The sequence below is a fragment of the Sceloporus occidentalis genome, unplaced genomic scaffold, assembly GCF_023333645.1.
Source record: "Sceloporus occidentalis isolate IW3139 unplaced genomic scaffold, rSceOcc1.0.p SCAF_170, whole genome shotgun sequence".
Classification (NCBI taxonomy): Eukaryota; Metazoa; Chordata; class Lepidosauria; order Squamata; family Phrynosomatidae; genus Sceloporus; species Sceloporus occidentalis.
In genome coordinates, this window is record NW_028317150.1 from 310,533 (window position 1) to 332,783 (window position 22,251).

Consider the following 22,251-nt stretch of genomic DNA (forward strand, 5'->3'; position numbering starts at 1 on the left):
CACACACAAGTACATATCCCTCCATATGTATGATTGGCCTGTATTTGTGGGAGGGGCTTAGTAGCACTTATATACCAGACAGGGGCCTCCCTTGGGTGTGACAACGGTGCTGTGTATCAGGAAATGATGTCACGGAACGTCAGGAAGGAACATTGCGGTTTTCGGCTAGTATTGGCAGTGCGGCATGTCTGTGTTTCAGGAGCCAAACGACTCCTGCAATCAGGTTTTTTGGGGGTTATTTGAGGGGGGGCACCCCCCTTCTGGTTATACTTATTTTGTTGCTTGCTTGGTTGTTATTTAATTTTTTTGACGGTTCAGGACCGTCAAAGGTCGTTAAGTGACCGTTTTTCTGTGACGGTCCTGATCCGGCAAAGGTCATTAAGGGGTTAATCAATCGTGACCCTTCCCGAGCCTGTTTTTTCTTTCTTCGTATCTCTATGTTTCTTTTACTATCAGCGCCTAATTCAAACATTTGTGTTACAGGAACCAGTTCCCTGGAGCGATGCTGGGTACTTTTCTTGATTTAGATTGTTTATATGTACGCACGGCCACACAGGTGCACTTCTCATACTCAAACGTTACTAAGCCTGTTTAACCCTTTTCCTACCGACACCTGTTGGATACCTCTAGTCCTGCACTACACATCATTCAGCACGCTCTTTCTTTCATGCTTTTATACTGTTCAGCTCATGTTACTATGTCTGCGCTTTTTACGGAGGTTCATTTCCTTATCCAAGCGTATTTACAGTCGCTCGCTATATGTATGTTACAGCTGGTGAATTACTTTGGTTGTTGTTGGAGTACTTTCAAATTATACTTTACTCCAATTAATTCATGTGCACACCATTTGTGGATAACGATCAGCATACTAGCTACATTCACTAGTTTACTCTGTTGGTCTACTACCACTTCTGCTGGGAGACTGTTCCATGTATCCACTGGCCCTGCTCCAGAAGATTTCTGTTGCTAGTGTCAGGTGAGGGTTGCTGGTTAACCACTTTTCATTAACCCTTTGTTCACTGTTAGTGCGTGTTATTTAGGCTGGTCATTCCGGTCCTGGGTCAGTGTACGCTGCACGTTCGAGCAGCATCGTCTATTTTGCTGTCCGGTCGGCGGTGTGCCAGTTTCCTTAGGTGAAGGGGAAGCTGGGCACCGCACCGGAACGATCTGCCTGGAGCCCACGTCATGGCTCCCATGCGGCAGTACGGTTAGGGCGCAGGAGTCAGTGAGACTCCGTCTGTTTGTCTTACAGGTTTCCCATGTCTTACATGGGCCACCGTGCTTTACGGGGGGTTGTAGTTGTGTTGTTTTGCCCTCTTTAGGCACATCACGAGAGTTCCAGGTCAGCAGGTTCCCTTTCGAGTCGACGGTTAGGAACTGGGGCTAAGGTCATTCCGGTCCCAGATAAGTATACGCTGCACGCTCGAGCAGCATCGTCTATTTTGCTGTCCGGTCAGCGGTGTGCCAGTTTCCTTAGATAGGGGAAGCTGGGCACCGCACCGGAACGATCTGCCTGGAGCCCACGTCATGGCTCCCGCGCGGCATTACGGTTAGGGCGCAGGAGTCAGCGAGACTCCGTCTCAGTTTGTCATGCAAGCTTCCCATGTCTTACACGGGCTGCCGTGCTTAACGGGGGGGGGGGGGTGGTAGTGCACTGGCCACATCACTGTTTTCACTTCACGCAAACAGATTTCTCAGCCTGTCATTACAGCCAATGCTTCACGTTTGCACCAATTGTTTCAGAGCTCATCCCAAAATAGCGTGTCCATTAAAATGAGATGTCTCGCATTTGAGAACTTGGTCATGTAAGTGTTGTTTGTAATAAGCTGTTATGCATCATTTTATGTGGTTTTGGCCTCTTTAGGCATTGCTCCTACGCAGCGGTTATGGCACAATTCAAGCCGTTTAGTTAGTTAGGCAGGTAGGTGGTAATATGTCGTGTAGCTATACACGTCACAGGTAAGCCCTGACCACAAGTATGAAGGCCGATTTATTGGCCTGTATTTGTGGGAGGGGCTTAGTAGCACTTATATACCTGACAGGGGCCTCCCTTGGGTGTGACGACGGTGCTGTGTATCCTCCCAACCCGCCCTACTTTCATACACATCTCACAGGGTATGCCCTCTTTAGGCATTCCTCCTACGCAGCGGTTATGGCACAATTCAAGCCGTTTAGTTAGTTAGGCAGGTAGATGGTAGTATGTCATGTAGCTATACACATCACAGGTAAGCCCTGACCACAAATATATATATGCCACCTCCCACCCCGGCTTACCTCTCACTGCTCCTGCAGCTTTGCCTCTGGCTGCTTGTGTACATGTTCTTGTCTCCTGATGCCGGTTGAAAATAGTTTAGAAAGGGCCCTTGTGACCTGGATTGGTGTGGCCCTTTCTAAACTATTTTATACCAGTACGATGAGCAGGAAGAAGGGGTTGCAGGGGGTCGACCCCTGTAGTTACCCCATTGCCTGTGGTCTAGGGATGCGGCTGAATGCATTTTGGTACCGATAAGTGTATACCAATATAATTTGTGGATACACAAAAATGAAAAAAGAATCATGGTTTAATGTGAGGCTTAAAATGTCCAAGGGTTTTGGGCACAAACACCCTCAGTAAAGAAGGGGTTCATTGAAGTCCTCAAAGAAACCTGGACTTGTCATTATTTAAAGAAACATCTGCATTCAAGCAGAATTATTACCAATAACATACTGGTAGCAAAAGTATTATGAGTCTTATATAGGATCACAGCAGAGTAGAATAGGAAGGATTCGGCTCCAGACTTTAAACTTGAGACTATGGGGGGGGGGGGCTGTAATGTGGTTTAAAACAATGGGGGGGAAATGAACTAAACCTTTTGAGAGCTAGACCACAAGAAATATCAATTGTTTTTATATTAATTATATATGTTGTATTTTCTGTGAATTCATTTAGTGTGAATTTAACTAATGTTAAAATTATAGGGTAATAATTGGGGAAATTAATTTTTATATCTGGGATTTTGTGTTATATACAGTGACTGGATGAGTTAGATATCTTTACATATTGTTTGTTATTCCTTGGTCTATTATAAAAGTAAATTACCCTACTTTATCAGTTACCCGGGTTGCCCTACTGAAACCAGGAAGTGTGAGCAGAAACCTTGATTCATGTGCATATCGTCCTTATTTGTAATAAAAAAAAACATATTATAAAACTGGTTGGTGTTTAACAGAATGGGATCAAGTTTAGCCTATGAGTTTAGCCTTTAGTACAAACATCTGAGGTGGTAGATGTCATCTTTCCCAAAATAAAAGCTATGACTTTGTATTTGCAGATGATATTAACTCCCCATGCCAGTACAACCATATCATAATAACTTGACAGACTAACCCAAAACAAACTGCCGGCTCGCCCATATAGGCACTGCATCCAGGCAGGTAGCACCACGTCCACGCTAGCCAAGGTGGGGAATCCAACACCTCTGTGGCTATAAAAAACATAAAATACAGAACACCAAAACATGCACAAGTCATGTAGAAAATTGCAACAGGGAGGGATAGTGTTAAGCAAAATTATGCATTTTGGGAATAAAATGAAATATGCACATTTTACGTAAATTTTATTTTTAGGAAAATCATGAGAAAAGGACTTGGGGATAATTGTGGACAACAACTTTAGCAACAGTATTCAGTGTTTGTCATCTGCTACAAGTGTAAGATATTGTCATGTAAAAACAAATGGTAAAGTATAATTTTACTTAGAGTTTGTGCTATTAAATTCAGTTGAAACATTTAAATATGGGCCTGGTATTTTTGTTACAAATATGCAGGGATATCATAGGTTATAAGGAAATAGTTATATTCTGTTCTGTCTAGTGAGAAATCAGATTGTAATTTTGGATTCATAAGCATTATTCCTTTTTAAGGTACAATTTGAAATCAAAATATTTATTTTTTGTTACCTAGATTACTGTTTAACTGTTAGTTTAAACACATTTTACAGTGAGGCTGCATTGGACACTAACATGTGAGCAGAATGTGTAGAATATAGGCAGTGGTTTTGCAGTAAATCTCTGCCTAAATTTTTCCAAACTTTTAACGACAATGAATTCAATCTTTACACAAGGCGATTTGGGGAATAACGGTATGCAACATGCATAGATAGAGCTAGTGACTTAAAAATTAATATAATTAAATAATAATCTAAATAATAAATGACTCCTTGCAAATGCATAGCAGTGTTATGCCCCTTTCACTCTTACCTGTTCTCCCCAGCTGTCCTCCATTGCTACAGGCCTTGTAAAAGCTCTGCGGAGTAGGCTAAGCCGCGGCCTGTAGTAGCAGCGTCTACCCGCGAACGTGATCTCGGTAGCGTGGTAGGCCAAAACCACGGCCTAAAGTTACAACAGACTTCCAGGTGTTGCCCAGACCTCAGCATAATGTTTTACACCTGTGGAGGGGAGGCAAAGCCAGCCTTCCTATTGGACTACCCCATTTGTCTGTTTCCAGACCCTAGCTTGGATTACCATTTTTCTTGATCGCCACCTGCCCCTGACCTATTGGACTGTTCCTGACATCGTTTTTGGACTATCCTCTGCTCTTATGCTCCAAACCTGACTAGCAGTTTAGGACATCAAATATTATGGCTTATGCAACTGAGGAAAGTGTAGGCCTGCTATACAAAATATTTAAAAAATGAGGAAATGCTAAACAAGAAGGGTTTGTTTATACAAGATAAAAGCCAAGGGGGTAATAGTCCTCCTTTACATATCCCTATCATTCCTTAATGTGCTTGCGTATGAAAGTACAGTGCAGTCTTCAACATTAAAGTAATTAATAATAAGCCTGATATTCTAAATATCTATGTCCTTTCCTTCATGTTGCGCAGTTTAGGACCAACTTTCCTTTATAAGGATATAAGTGTCTTGTGATCTGGATATCCAGGTACCTACAAAAGCTCTATGAGTGTCAGGACCCGGGCAAGCAGGTCGGACAGGAGCCCAGTTGTAGGGGATACTAAGGGCTCTGTCTGTACCTAACTACCCATCATGATGCATCAAGGGGTACATAACAGACAGAAAAGCAGGACTGGAATCAAAGAATAAAAAGGGGAGTTGTAGCGAGGACACGAGAAAACAGAGTGGCAGGGCACACGGCTTGGTAGCCCTCAGGCAGGGCACACTGCTTGGAAGGTAGGTAAGTTTGGGACACGCCAGGGTCTGGTACACAAATCAGGATCAAGAACGTAGGCAAGGTCATACACAGGAAATCAGAACAAGTTAACGGATCTTCAGCAGAAAATGTTATTCACTATATGCTACAGTACAATAAATACATACTTTAAAATAGGTTAAATGATATAATGGAACATTTAAAATGATAAAATGAATTAAAACATTTTACATAAACTTACAATGGAACATAAAAAAAGTCTTTGGGACGTTCATGCAAGTAAAATGTTCCACATATTAAGGCACCAAAGTATCTTTGCGGTCATTGAGCCCATGCCTTTACAATCCTTTAAAAAGTGTGTGTACATATCACTTAAAGCCATCTTTGAGAAAAGAAAGGGTCTATATATTTATTAAAAAAATGAAATATTCTTTGTCTTCCAAATTGCTTCTTTTACACAATTTATCATCCATAAAACATGCGACTGGTCAGCTGTGGGATAGGTAAAAAGGCCATATAAAACAACTGCATAGCTTAAAAACCGAAGGCCACAAATCCATTTTAAAAGTGGGCCTGCCTTTTCCCATATGTCCTGTGCAGTTCCAAAATATATGCAACGCTGTCTCATCTTGGGTACACTGATCTGGGGCACTTAGCTGTGGCACCAAGACCTCTCCTGTGCTGAAATTGCCTAGTTCATAAACATTTGTGCACTGTTAGAATGATGAGGAAGAGCAGCTGTTAGAGCAAATTGAGAAAGCTGAACATCTGGGTAACACGTTAATTATTGGAGATTTTAATTACCTGGACATAAATTGGGATAGAGGGACTAGTAGTTCTGTAAGGGGATTCAGGTTTTTGAACATATTAAATGACACCTTCATGTCACAACTGGTACAAGCACCAACTAGAAAGGATTCTTGTCTGGATCTGGTGATAACAAACAATGTTGATCTTTTGTCTAACATTCAAGTGTAGGAGCACTTGGGTAATAGTGATCACAATATGGTGTCTTGAAATAAACTCAAAAAAGAAATTGCCCATGGGGAATACTAAAACATATAATTTTAAAAAGGCCAATCTCAATAAGATAAGGGCAGCTTTACAACTTATTGACTGGCATAAACTCTTTAGGGATAAAAACACTGAGCAAAAATTGAGTATTTTCAAACAAATATTAGCAGGGCACACTTCTCAGTATGTACCACTAGAAAATAAATATAAAAGAAACAAATTGAAACCAATGTGGCTTAGATGTTAAGCAGCTTTTACAGCGTTTAAATCAGATGAATCAGAGGCATCCTATATAAGATATAAGGAAGCCAAACTAATGAGAAAATGAGAGAGTGATAGCCAAAGAGAGCAAAACTAACCCCAAAAATTTGATTCGATGGGCTAAACTAGAAAATGAAAGAGTGATAGCCAAGGAGAGCAAAACGAACCCCAAAAAATTCTTTAAGTACATAAATTCTAAAAAAACAAAGAATGAAAATGTAGGTTCATTAAAAACAGAGATAGGAGTGTTGGTTAAGGAGGACCAGGAAAAAGCTGAAACTTTAAATAACCGTTTTTCCTCAGTAATATATTAAGGAGGAACCTATGGCAATGGATATACATAGGACTACTGAAAAAAAATGCATTCAAACTGTGATTGGATGGCTCAGGACAAGGTGCTGCAGCAACTAACGAAAGTTAATGTCAACAAAGCTCCGGGGCCTGACGGTATTCACCCACGAGTACTTAAGGAGCCGAGTCAGGAAATAAGTGAACCTCTGTTTCTAATCTTTCGGGATTCTTTTCTTTCAGGAATTGTACCAGAGGATTGGAGGAAGGCAGATGTGGTTCCTATACTCAAAATGGGTTCAAACTCTGTGCCTGGAAATTATAGACCTGGGAATTTAACTTCTGTGGTTGGGAAAGTATTTGAAGGCTTATTAAGGGATAATATTCAGGAATTCATTGGGAAGAACAATATTAGCAAAAACCAGCATGGTTTTATGAAGCATAGGTCCTGTCAAACTAATTTAATTGCATTCTACGAAGAAGTAAGTAGAAGTGTACATCAAGGCGTTGAAGTGGATGTAATCTACTTGGATTTTGCCAAGGCGTTTGACACGGTTCCACACAATAGGTTAGTATTCAAACTCAAGGAAATTGGTCTAGATGCAAATTCTTGTTCTTGGGTAGAACATTGGCTTAGTGATAGAGTACAGAGAGTTGTTATAAATGGTAAATTTTCAAGCTGGTCAAAAGTGGTAAGTGGTATCCCTCAGGGTTCTGTTCTGGGGCCAATTTTATTCAACATATTTATAAATGACCTGGCAATAGGCGTTGAAAGTCATGTTTCTGTGTTTGCAGATGACACTAAACTAGGTATAGTAATACAGTGTGAGCAGAATATTACAGTGCTGCAGAGGGATCTAGACAGACTGGGGGACTGGGCACACAAATGGCAGATGAAATTCAATGTAGATAAATGTAAAGTTATGCACTTCGGGGTAGGAAATGCACAAGCAACCTACATCCTAACCGGTAGCGAATTAGGGATAACAACAAATGAGAAGGATTTGGGAATTGTTATAGACAACAAACTAGGCAACAATGTGCAATGTCAGTCAGCAGTTGCTAAGGCCAGTAAGGTATTGTTGTCTATGAAAAGGGGCATCAATTCGCGGGATAAAAATATAATTTTGCCTCTGTATAAATCAATGGTAATGCCACACCTTGAATATGCTGTGCAATTTTGGGCACCTATTCTAAAGAAGGATATCATAGCACTAGAAAGGGTGCAGAGGCGGGCTACAAAATTAATAAAAGGAATGGAGCACTATAATTATGAAGAAAGGTTAACAAACTTAAATCTGTTTATTTTAGAAAAATGGCTCCTCAGAGGGGATATGATAGCATTATATAAATATATTCGGGGCCAATACAAACCATTGTGTGGAATTTTGTTCATAGGACACGTGGTCATGCGTTTAGACTGGAAGAAAGGAGATTTAGTCTAAAGCAGAGGAAAGGGTTTTTTACAGTAAGGACAATAAGGATGTGGAATTCTCTGCCTGCAGAGGTAGTTTTATCGGAGTCTGTACAGACGTTTAACCCCTTCGTGACAGAGGCTGATTTTACTTTTTGTACCCTTCGTGACAATGGCCGTTTTAACATTTCTGCGCTGCTCGTGTTTAGCTGTAATTTTCTTCTTTCCCGTTTACTGAACCCACACACATTAGATATTGTTTTTTTCAGGACAAGAAGGGCTTTCTTTAGATGACATTGTTTTGATTGTATCATATTATTTACTATTAAAAAAAGTATAAAATATGGTGAAAAATTTAGAAAAAAATGACTGTTTCTAACTTTTAGTTGAAAAATCTTTTACTCATCTATAAAAGGTAATAAAAAAACCTGCTAAATAGATTCTACTATTTGTCCTGAGTTTAGAAATACCCAATGTTTTTATGTTTTTTTGCTTTTTTCTGCACGTTATGGAGCAATAAGTACAGGTAGCGTTTTGCTATTTCAAAGCCATTTTTTCCAAATCTGGTAATTCTTCCCCCCATGTGCCATTTCGGGTATCTTTGAAGCCGGCCAATGCAATTTACCCCATCAAATCATATATTTTTGAAAACTAGACAGCCCAGGGTATTCCAAATGCTGGTATTTTAACCCTTTCCAAGCACTTATTCTACCATCAGCCTTTGTCAAACTTTATGGTAGTAATTTTTTTGCATTTGTTTTTTCACACACATTTTACTTTAGGTATAAATAAACAGGTTCTGGTATATGTCACTATCAAAAAACACCCCAATATGTGTTTAGCAACATCTCCTGAGTATAGCGATACCTCACATGAATGATTTTGGCTGTTTGGGGGCAAAAGGGCCACATTTGGTGCATGCACATTTTTCAATGTTGAACTTTGGCATTTGGGGATCCACTGCCCATGCCCTATTTGGTACATCTTTGAGCCGGGCCATTTCAGTGTGCCCAATAAAGCTATATATTTTTGAAAACTAGACACCCCAGGGTATTTCAAATGCTTGTATTTTAACTCTTTCCATGCACCATATCTACCACCAGTCTTTGTCAAACTTTGTGATAGTCATTTTTTTCCATTTGTTTTGTCACACACATTTTACTTCAGGTATGAATTAAAAAGTTCTCGTATATGTCACTATCACAAAACACCCCAATATGTGTTCAGCAACATCTCCTGAGCGCAGTGATACCCCACATGAATGATTTTGCCTGGCTGTTCGGGGGCAAAAGGGCCACATTTGGGGCATGCACATTTTTCAATGTTGAACTTTGGCATTTGGGGATCCACTGCCCGTGCCCTATTTGGTACATCTTTGAGCCGGGCCATTTCAGTGTGCCCAACAAAACCATATATTTTTGAAAACTAGACACCCCAGGGTATTTTAAATGCTGGTATTTTAACTCTTTGCATGCACACATTTTACCACCAGCATTTTTTCAAAGTTTGCAGTAGTATTTTTGTGTGTGTATTTTTCCCACACACACCTACTTTATGTATGAATTTACAGCTCCTGGTATATGCCGCTGTCACACGACACCCCAATATGTGTTCAGCAACATCTCCTGAGTACAGTGATACCCCACATGCATGGGTTTGTCATTTTTGGGGGGAACTAAAAGGCCACATTTGGTACGTGTGCATTTTTCTAATTGGAAATTAGATGTGTGGCCATCCTTCCCCCCGTGTTAATTGGGACCTTGTTGAACCCGGCCAATTCAATTTACCCCATCAAATCATAAATTTTTTAAAAGTAGACACCCCATGGGCATTTAATATGCCAGTATTTTAACTCGTTCCATGCGAGAATTGTTTTAAGCTAATATGCTAATTTTAGGACTTGCTCACAAAAATATATTTTTTATATATATATATTTTTTTTTTGCCTTTTTTAAATTTTTTTTACATTTTTTTTCAACTTGAAGGTTCCCCTGACATCAGTGGGAAATTATTTTTACATTTTACTGGTTTTTTACAATTTTTTATCTAATTATTATTAATTTTATTTTATTTTTAATTTATTTTTTCTAATCACACTGTGATTAGAAAGCTGAGCTCCATTGACTTGCATGGTTGAATGCAGTACCTATATTCAACCTGCAAGTGGGGCCAGAGTTCTTTATTGAATTTTCCCGGACCGCCGCCATCTTGCTGATGGCGAAGATCACCGGCAGCTGCGGCTGTGACCGCTCTCCAGAGCGGTCACAGTCCATCCCCAGGTAAGTGTTTGGTGTCGCTGGATGCCTCCTGATCGAGGCATTCCAGCGACACCATTTAAGTTTAGGAGGCGATCGTTGATCGCCTCCTAAATGCTTTTAAATCGGGCGTCCGCCGCCATACAAAGTATGGCGGATGTTGACGCCCCGGGGAGGGGCCAGAGATGGCCCCTTTGTGCCGATAATGGCGTTGCTGAATGCCTCGAGGTCGAGGCATTACAGCAACGCCGTTTCGGTGCAGAAAGCGAAAATAGATCGCTTTCTGCACCCGTTTAATGACGTGCCAGTCCTGGCACGTCATTTGTCGTTATCGACTTGAATTTCCGTGACGTGCCCGGACCGGCAATTGTTATCAAGGGGTTAAACAGCATCTGGATGGATACTTGAAAAAACATAATATTCGGGGATATAATCTTTAAATATGGGGAAACAGCTTATTGATCCAAGGAGAAACCTGACTGCCATTTTGGGGTCAAGAAGGTTTTTGTTTCCCTGGTTAGTGCAAAATTGGAAAGAGCTAAACTGGTGTTTTTTGCCTTCTTTTGGATCAACAGCAACAAATTAACAGATAGGCTGAACTTGATGGATGCAACCCTGTGATATCCACAGGGTTGAATACAGATGTTGAGGCCAAAGGGCAGACTTGGACAATGTGTTAAGCTTCACGATATTTCTGAGCCACTTTGCTGGACTAAGTAAATAGGATCATAATTATGGTGAGAGTGAGAAAAGTTAAGAAACTTGGGGAAAAGCATAAGTTGAGTGTTGAACATAACTCAATTGTAGGTTTACCAGTGATCATGTCCCAACATAACTGCCAGTATCTTTAGTGCTTCTTCAGTCCTCACATGAGTGTGGTAACACCTTTTCAAAATTGCTCCATGAAAGGAATCATGCAGCATTAACCTATTTAATCACGTCAAAGCTGGGTTCAGACTCTTTTGTGAATTAATGGTGGCTGTCTCCAGTCCCTAAAGCTTGTGCCAACCAAACACATTTTTTTAAAAAAAAGTTACAACTGCACTGACCTGGAAGTTAAAGATGCTTCCATGCCAGGTGGTGTCATTTGGCTCAGCAGCAGCATTACAGTTAAATGCTACAGAGCCACTCAGGAGTAATTGGAGTGGTGTGATCATTATTACAGCCCTTGGATGACCCCCCTGAGGTCATCTAGGATGTAAATGGAAAAAAACACTCCTTACTGATATAAATGAAAGGGACATCAATTTCATTTAGTTACTTTCTTAGTTTCACATTTTTGAGTTGTTAAGTTAGATGGTTTATGGTTGCGACTGGTTAAAAGGGCATACAATCCTGAGGAAGCACATGCTTATTGTGTGGCCAAAATCATGTGTTCCTCTAGAAAGGTGATATTTTGAGATTCTCTGTCTTTGTGCTTTTAGGCAGTATATTGTTTGTCTGTGTTACGATGTTTAGGGGTAATTTTCCCCCTAAAACCATGAGGTTCAACTGTAAAATAAGCAGAAACAACTTTGGACTCTTGTGATTTGGGGGTCTCGTGTGTAACACTGACACACCACACATGTGGTATCTATGTGCTCAGGAGAACTGGGTGATAAATATTTGTGTTTTCTTGTTCAAAATAGCCCAGCATATAGGATCCATCCCAAAAATACTAATCAATTTTTTCGTATTTGCAAGGGGCCACCTAAAAAGGTGTTTTAGAAATATTCTGGTGATGTGCTTTCAATGAATATATAGTTTGAATATATATTGAAAACAATAAAGAATATTATAATTATGTTTAAGATCTATAGGTAATACTGCCACATTTATATAGAAGCCTGTTACTGGTTCAAGGCTCTAAATGATTATGAGTCTAGCGGTAACCATAACATATCTAATAACTCTTAATCTCACCACTATTTTGTTTGCATGGTGTGCTGGACCTTTAAATGTCATGATTATTTTTTATTTTCACTCCAACATAACTGGTTTCACATTGATAAAAAAATAAATAATAATAATAAATATAGGATACACCATGCAGCATACAAAAGCAAAATTAATACGTTTATTTTCACATGCTTTAAAATGGCTTATGTACATCTACCATGGTACATTTGAAGTGTGTAATGTGTAATAACTTTTTGTTACATTTTACATATATCATACTTGGCTGTTGAAGATATACAGCATCAGCCATAACTTTATGACCATCTCCTTAATGTTGTGTAGGTCCCCTTTTTGCCGCCAAAACAGCCCTGACGCGTCGAGCCATGAACTCCACTACACGACTGAAGGTGTGCTGTGGTATCTGGCACTAAGATGTTGGCAGCAGATCCTTTAAGTCCTGTAAGTAGCGAGGTGGGGCCTCCATACATTGGACTTGTTTGTCCAGCACATCGCACAGATGCTCGATCAGATGAAGATCTGGGGAATTTGGAGGCCAAGTCAACACCTTAAATTCAAAACACAACAGAGAACTGAGCCCAGAGTAAGAAAGAGACTCTTTGACAGGCAAAAGTGCCCTTAAATAGCCTTAGTAAGAAAAAACCCTGCCTTCAGCTAATCACTGGGGCGGGCAGAAATGAAATTCAGTTCGCGGGCTGCGCACGGGCAGTCCGCCACAGGCTGTACCAGTCGACCATCTTAACTTAGGTTCGCACATGTGCAATTCACTTTTGTTTCTCCGATCGGCCATCTTAGGTGTGGCGTGCGCACGCGCGGTGTATAGCAGAGAATGCCGGCCATCTTGGTTGTGGCTCGGCAAGAAGAGGAGCCTCTCATCTGACAGCGGTGGCGTCTAGAAGTAACTGCTACATCCGTAGCGGCAGCAGGTAAGTGGGTTACACACACTATGGCTCTATAGCAGCTATTGCAGAAACTGGACAGCAGCGTAGGTATTAAGCATCTTACAGAAGAGTATGATGTTGAAGTGACCACCATACACTCACTGACCACTTTATTAGGTACACCTTGCTAGTACCTGGTTTGACCCCCTTTTGCCTTCAGAACCACCTTCCTTCCTTTCTACAAGGTGCTGGAAACATTCCTCAGATTCCTCAGGCTGGTTGCAGAAGTTTACATGGCATACATTTTTTAAAGGTTTGTGGTGATTAAGCTGATCGGGAAGAATTATTGATGATACATCACTGTTTTGACGTTATTGCCCCAGAAAAACACTGACTACAGTTGACTAGACACCCCCCTACAGGAATTGAGGATGTTATTATTCCTTCAATCAAAAAAACGACGATGAGGAGGAAGATGCGGAAGTAGTCGCAGGAGCGGAAGTCTGAATCGCTTTTGGCTTATTTGCACATGTGCATTAATTACTGTTAATTCCAGCATAATTAATGTGCTTGATTAATTAATTAAGTTTGACACACAAAAGGGAATGTCACTGATGGACCACAGCTACTATTTGAGTATGTTTATCCTGTGTTAAGCACTTTCACCTGACTACATGTTTTTCTTGCATGAAAGGAAAATATATGAATTTTTAAATTCATAAGCTCTAGATTTTTAACATTAGTATGTCATATTGAGTCTACATTGGCACTAAAAATGTAATATCCACTATGAGCTTTCACTTATCACAAAATAATGTCTAAGCACAGGCAGGAATGTGCATATTTGCGGCAGAATAAAAAGTTTCCTGGCTGGAATATAACCGAATATGTATATTTTCCTCACATTTGTGAGAAGACTTTTTTTTTTTTTACTTATTCTTACACAAAAACCTTTTGTTCTCCAAAGCAATTAAAGTATAATCCAGCATTAACCCAGATGTTACATATCAAGAAATATGCCATGCCAGCCCTCCAGAAGTGCTTTTTCTACTTCTGATTTCTGCAAATATTTTTTCAATGTTTATGGTTTCCACTCAACTTCATCATAGAGGAGGCACAAGCTGGCCTGTGTGTGTGTCCAGCAAATTAATAGAAGTGATGCAAGGCGCCTTGGTGCCGTTTTGCCCTAAAGGCACAGTCTGGGTTTTAACCTTTAAACTGCTGTCATAGTTTCCTTGTTTCAAATTTCCAAATAGATTTTTCAGGACCCAGGGCTATCATTTACAAGTAAAATTATTTGGGCATGCAGAGCAAAATATAATTTACTGCTTTTGATAAATGCCAAAACGGATTTGATAAGTCTTTGGTAAACTATGTTTTCTTAGAACATCTATCTTGCGCATCCTGTCTACGGATACATTTACATTAAATATATTTATATATTACGCCAGAAGATTCCAAAGCGATTTACAATCAGAGTAGGTAGAATAAATTTTAAATCATAAATAATAACAAATCGGTAAAAAAGGAGAAGAGGGCTCTGCTCTTTCAAGCTTACAATCTAGTCGGTTGAGGAGGGGGTGTGAAAATATCACCATATCATCATATTTACGGTAAGATTTATAGGATTTGAGTTAGCATTTCAAGTAATGTTTGCAGTTTGGATTATCATATGAATGTTTTGTTCTTAATATTTACTATTATTATTAACAGTTAGTTGGAAGACAAGATTCCTCATTCCAGTAAAGTGAAACACACACTGCATACATGAGTACATAAAAAGTTAAGTATACAATTTGGTTCTCTTCTGCTTACTCTTAATATCATGTGAACAGATAATTTATATTACATACAAACAAGGCCAGGTTAAGGAGCTTTGGGACATTGGGTAATTGCACAGGAAGGTCCACTTCTCTGGAGCCTGCAAGTCACCGTATTTGCTCGATTATAAGCCAAGTTTTTTTTCAGAGCAAATGCTCTGAAAGTCCTAAGGGGACCCGGATCCTCCTTTCTGGTAGCCGGCACTTCCTCTGGGGCTTCTATGATGGAGCGCCGGTATCACATGAACTTCGGGTGCTCCACCATAGAAGCGGAGGTTATCTGTGCGCATCCCGCAGTTGGTGAACATTTGTGGAATGCGCGCAGACAACCTCCGCTGCTGCCGGCACTTCTGCCAGGGCTTCTATGACAGAGCACCGGCGACCTTCCAGTGCTCAGTCATAGAAGCCCCAGCGGAAGTACCGGCAGCAGTGGAGGTTGTCTGTGCGCCGACACGAGGGAGTCTGAAGCACGGGGCCAAGTCTAGGGATGCATCGGTAAGTTGGGGCATGTGGGGGGCAAGTAAGTGTCATGGAGGGTAAAATTGTTTTCTGGAGGCAGAGTGGCATATAGGGGGTCAGAGGGCATATCAGGCAGGCAGAGTGGCATATAGGGGGTGTATAAGGCATATCGGGGCTGCAGAGTGGCGAATAGGGGTTGAAACGCATATTTGGAGGCAGAGTGGCATATAGGGGGGTATAAGGCATTTCTGGGGGGCAGAGTAGCATATAAGGGGGTAAGGAGGTCAGATGTGCACAACTGGGGGCAGAGTGGAAAATAAAAACAAGTTTTTATTAATTATGAAAAAATAGTTTACATGTGAATTAATATTTACTAGTAAAACTTTTTTCCTAAAGGGCAGTCTTATATTCAAGATTTTTCTTTTTTTCCTAAATTAATATTTCAATTTTGGGGGCATCTTATAATTAGGGTTGACTTAAAATCGAGCAAATACGGTATTTTCCTCTGCTTTCTGTCTCTTGCTGTCTTTTTATCTTTTATGCTTTCCTCTCTCTTTGGCATCTCCGCAGATGTAGCCTGGTGAGAACCAAAGTTTCCACTACGTTATGTCAGCGGAGATACAGATAAAGATAGAAGAGACGAGATAAAGGATGAAAGAGAGAAGTGAAAAAAAAGAATAGAGGAGATGAAGAACTAGAAGCTGCATAAGTTAAATCAGAAGCAGAAATGATCAGCAGAGAAGGAAACATTTAGAGAGAGTGAACAAGAATAAAAATGTGTAAGTGAGAGTGTGAAAGAGTGTGAATGAACGCACCCAAGGATTTCAGACAAAAAACAGAGTTTTTGCCTCATTTTCCTGGCTTTGTACGAAACTTCAAATTTGCCAAAATGTAGTAGATTTGCAATTTATAGGAATCTGAATGCACAAGATTAATACACACTCACATGCACACATATAGAAAGACACATACACAAATATATATATATATATATATATATATATATATATATATATATATATATATATATATATATATATACACACATACACACAGTACTTACCGCCATCTCCACTTCTCTCCTATATGTTACTTGTGGTCTGTACAGTAGTACAGTATTTCCACTCCTTCCTGATTTCTTCTATTTTTGTACACTTCAATGTTTCAGATCATCACACTAATTTTAATATTAGATAAAGATAACATGAGTAAACAAAAAATGCAAAAACAATCCTACCCTACCAAGCCCTATGTGAAAAATGAATTGCCCCCTTAGTTATTACATCAAAAATTAACCAAATTGGGTTCCAGACCAGACACTGTTGAATCAGGGATATCAACCATATCATACTGGCAGCAAAAGCACCAACCTGGAGTCATATTATCACAGCAGTGTATAATAGAAAGGAGTCAGATTTTCATCTGGAGCTATCTCTTCATCTCTTCCAAACTGGAGCAAAATCCCTGAGAATCAGTGTCAAATTGTGCGTTCCCTGGTATGGACATCACTTCTCGGAGAGCAGTGTCAGTGAGGGAGGATAATTGACAGATATTGCAGGACCCGATCGGATTGCTGCTTCATAGGACTGATGAAAAATATAGACATGTCAGAATACAGGGACAATTGCTCTGTGTGCCCCGCTGTCAATCCAACCTTACTGCAGAGTCCCAGATATCTCTGGAAGATGTGAAACTTAAAAGTCCACATTTTGGGTGCAAAACAAACAGCAACCTTCCCAGTAGAAATTAAAAAAAACTCACTGTATTTGACTCTCCTCCAAAACATGAAAAAGCTAATACATATGAAAGAAGTAGTTGACAATAATTTGGAGAAATCCTAAGCAAAATTGTGAAGGGTGTGAAAACATACACATCTTTATTTTCACTATATACCATACTACTAACATACCAAAATATCACTTAAGAATTTTATAGAAAGGTACTTTGAATTCCCAAACTCAAAACAAGTAAATTAATATATTTTAGGTTTATCACCCTTTTTTTTTCTAATTGGTCAGCGTTTTCCATACACTATATGGACAAAAGTATTGAGCCACCTGACCATTACACCAACAAGGACTTTTATGACATTGCATTCTGAATACATAGACACTAATATGTATGTTGGTCCCCCATTTGCAGCTATGACGGCTTCCATTCTTCTGGAGGGGCTATCCGCAAGATTTTGGAGTGTTTCTGTGGGAATATTTGCCCATTCATCCAGTAGAGCATTTGTAAGGTCTAGCTAGGAAGTTTTTTCTGTGGAGTGGGAGTGTTTTATGGTTGGGGTACACCTGTGATATCACAATCCCAGATCCTTGCATGCTGAGGATGGTTGCATTTAGAGGACTGCATCGGGATGCGTCAAAAAACAGGTGCGGGCGATTTTTCAGGTGTTGTGGGCGGTCAGACAATGTACCTGCGGATCCCAGTAATCCCGTGCACTCCCACAAAGCTGCCTTCGCACACAGCGTCTCTTCTCTTGTTCCGCCCAGGAAGGGTAAGGGGGTGGGGGAGTTTGTAAAAACAAGTATGCGTGATTGAAGGCATAAATGAGTATCTGTGAATGATTAGCATCTCTGAATGAAGGAATTAAATTCTTCACCATCTCTAAAAGCTGTGACAGAATGTTTGCAGGAGCGGGCGGGAGTGGAACACACAAGTTGCTGGAGCGGGCGAGATTAGTATGTTAGGGATATTAATGAGACAAAATAGGTAAAACCAATATTTTATCACACACGCAAAATAACGACGCTACCAAAGATTGTAGAACCACATCCACAATGTTAATTTAAGGAGATACCCTATATTTTATCTCCGATCCTAAATCCTTTCAGATCGCCGAAAATTATAATTCAAATCAGATATATATCACAATAATAATCAATCAAAAATATTTATTTATTGTGAATACAATTTATAAAATCTATATATGAGTCAAACAGTGCATGATATAAAACACGAAATTCTTAAAACATGTCAAATTGCAGTATATCCAAATACGGTATATTATCGAAAGTTATCAATATGAATTAGTACTTTATGAGTCTAACACAGCATTAATTTCCATCCCACTCAGCAACCAAAAATGATAATCAGGGCGGTAATAAAAAGATCACTAACTCTATTATATTAGTTTAACTAATATGACAATTTAAAATAATTTAATAATGTCCAAGAGTATTCAGTGACATTCCTAATAGATGCAAATAATGTCGAACTTCATCTACAGGTAAAAGTACCTTTTCATTATTGTTATTATCACGGGTCATAAGCTGCAGTCTCACAAGCCGTCATATACAATAATGCAATATACTATTTCCCAGAAACAGGGAATTCTATACGAAGAAGACAAAATTCACCTCTAGTGAGAATAATAAAACAATTATATTTACCACCACTTGTTGCTGTTGTCCAACTGGTCCTTGTAGAAGTTAATCCAGGTTCAGTGGCAAGAAATTAAGTGGAAAGAAATATAACTTACTAAAAGTTATATAGATTGGGACTCAAAGTAATTCTAAGAGTAAAATTATGGTGCCAGGATCTTAAGATTCCAATTCTCTGGGGTAAATTTAAATGAGTCCGTCAGGGTCTGTCTGTTTCAGCCCGTCTCTTTTTTTTTAAGGTCCCCCCTCCTTAATTATTAAAAACCTAAGCTTTTAAAGACAGGGCTTATTATCATAGCCTCCACCTCTTGATTGGAATTCTCCAATCATAATGGTGGGTTTTACCCATTATAATTAGGACTTTTACTCGTATTTACATCGTTGTAATTTCTTAATTTACCTGCGAGAGACGCTCTGGTCTAAGAAATAACTTAAGACCATTACATATGTGTTAGGAATTTATCCTTGGTCACCTTATCTTTAGATGTTACCTCCTATATAGTAAATCAGGTCTTTGTAGTCACTCATATCTCCAGACGTTGCCTCCTAGGTAGTAAATTAGGTTTTGGTGGTCTTACGACATATCCCCCATTCCAATTTACATTCCTAAAGATATGCAGTGTCTACTCCTTAACTTTCTCATGGAAGATAACATTAATTGGATCATATATACTGAATACTTCTTTGTTCTCAATTATTGAGGGAACAAAGACACACAGAAATAACCGTTATATGATTAAATAAAATAAAATGGCTCTGACTCCATTTTGTGCTCATGTAAAATACAAAATATATAGAATACATGTTTTCTAGCATAAAATATCTGACATAATCCCCCTTTTAGATTATGACAAAGCAAAATCCAGTTTGCTCTAGAATGATCTAAACAAGCGTCAGATGCATGTTAACGACTTCAAACCATATCGTCCGACATGGGACGTGCAGGGGAATAATGCACAGATTGGAACACTTTTGCTCCTGTAAGAGAAGTCATTAATGAAAACTTTATAGTAAGAATAATTAGCCATATAAGAACTGTTATCATCATCAAACCAAAAATTATATCGCTATGATATGACCAATCCACATTGTGTATGATATTGGTATCTTGTTCCGTGTACTTATATGCATCAACAGAAATATTATTCTTCCTGATAGACATCTGTATCGTATGGTTAGGCTTATGGTCAAGTAGATATTGGAGATCAGGATTAATGGGAATATCAAGATTTTGAAACGCATCAACCATTTGAACTTCCCCTTCCCAAACATCGGTACCAACAGGGTACAAAGTAACCTCGCCTATGGTAATCCGCGAGTCCTGGGGTACCTTGATCAATGACACGGGAGATGGCAAAGCTATCACCTTATTAGTCACCTGATCTCTCCGAAATATACTCATATTTTTGTACAGAGTACTGACCAACCATCTATCCTTTACCAAGATAGCATGTACTGGAGCATTATCACCAGTTTTTGTCATAGTTACTTGACATTTTTCAGAACCATGCTTAATATATTCAATTCCACATAAGGCATTGGTAGAATCGTATATAAAAGGATTCCCGTCACACTGAAAATTATTGTCCTTAAATTTGACACATTCTGTCAAAATAGGTATTGAATACCAATCTGGTACCCATGGTTGAAAAGCCAACACAGCAGGGGTTTGGATTCTGACATGGATCTCATCCTTCCATGTTCCAACATTATGTATGGTTTTCAACTGAAAAAATATTTCGTGGGGTAACATACGGGATTGATAATAAGAAACATATTTCCATTTTCTCTGGATCAATGTAAAGAGGAAGAGCACTTCCCATTTCATAGGCCAGATTTAGTTGCATGGGTTCCACTGTATTGCCATCGACTTTCGTAATCATTTTACGAACAATATCATCTGAAACAAAATATAAAGGAATATGTCCTCTGGTTAACTCAGTCATTCCAGATTGCACTTCATCCAAAAATGAATTTGTGTGGAATATTATCGGGTCGTGCATAAACAAAAGTTCACGTTTGAATTGTTCATGACTTTGGTGCAGATTAATGGAGTGAGAGATTAATTTAGAATGCATATTTGTGGTTACAATGGTGTCATTCACCATAACCATTAAATCGACTAAGTACTCTCGTTGTCGTTCCATTTCCCGATGAATAGCATTGATTTCTCCTTTTAAGCCTCGAATTTCGTTCTCCAAAGTTTGAACGGAGACAGAGTTTGCGGCAGACATACCGGTTGCAACGACTGCACCTATGGCTGTACATACCAAGGCGACAATTAAGGCAACAAGGAATCTTTTAGCTCGATGATTCATTGTAATGGAGCTCGATACAAACGGCTTCCTGGCTTGTTCCAAAATTTCTTGAACGCGTCTTTGTGCTCTTTCAAGATTCATCTGGTACCAGGCCTTTAATTCAGGTAGCTGCATCGATGAAACGTTGTACTGTTTTTCGATGGAGATCTTCGGGTCTAAGCTGACAAACACACGTTGTGTTAGGATCCTCTTTTCTGTAAGGATGAATCCAGGAGCTTCTTGGATCATGATGCTGGAGGATGGTCCAGGCTCTGCGATCGGTTCCATCCGCATCTCGTGACACAGGAGTAATACGATCCAGACGATCGCCACATCCTTCTTGGACATCTTTCAGAACTTGAATCCTTGTCTTAATATTCAAAAAGAAGAATAGTATGAGTATACGCACTTGTAATATCACTTGACATTAAAACATAGCTATCCAAGCTACCTATCAATATTAATATAGTTGCTGGATGGTATGGAAATTAATGATATGAATATATATGATCGCATAACATAACCACATGTCAAGTTGTATACGATACCACATTGTTGATTTGGATCCTCTGATCCCAGACAGATGTTCAGTCTTCTATTTCCGAATCATTATCTATAATTCTTAACTGAGATCTAGGATGACAAGCACGCAATTGGTTAATATGAACCCATTTTTTCAACAAAATCACCATCTTTAGGAATCTTGATCTTATAAGCTACTGGTGAAATCTTGTCAATTATGACATATGGACCCTTCCAAGAAGGTAGAAACTTCTTTTCCTTCACTTGGTTTCGTGCAAAGTTATACAGATAAACTTGGTCGGAGATTTCATATTCTTTCTTGGTAGTCTTCAGATCATAGTAGGTTTTAGCACTGATCGCTGCTTTACCTAGATTCTTCTGTGCAAAAGCAAATGCATGTTGAAGATGTTTACGTAGATTTTCAACATACTGATGGGTTGTTGCAGCGTTGATCAAATTGTGATCAGATGTACGATATAGCAAATGTTGTGGTAAAACCATCTTCCTGCCTGTCATCAATTCAAAAGGTGACATCTTAGTAGCAGTACTAGGTGTAGCTCTAATAGCCATTAGAACTAAAGGCAATTTAACATCCCAGTCCTTGCCAGAT

At 39.4% G+C, this 22,251-nt stretch overlaps 1 protein-coding gene across 1 annotated transcript in view; it reads right to left on the reverse strand.

Moving 5' to 3' along the window:
- LOC149279329 (RAB6-interacting golgin-like) overlaps positions 1-21,467 on the reverse strand; it is a 77,916-nt gene extending 56,449 nt beyond the window's left edge. Inside the window, exon 1 of the mRNA XM_089501299.1 lies at positions 21,229-21,467. Within this exon, the coding sequence (XP_089357425.1) occupies positions 21,229-21,467 (239 nt within the window). The remainder of the gene's footprint in view (positions 1-21,228) is intronic.
- Between the last annotated feature and the right edge of the window lie 784 nt (positions 21,468-22,251).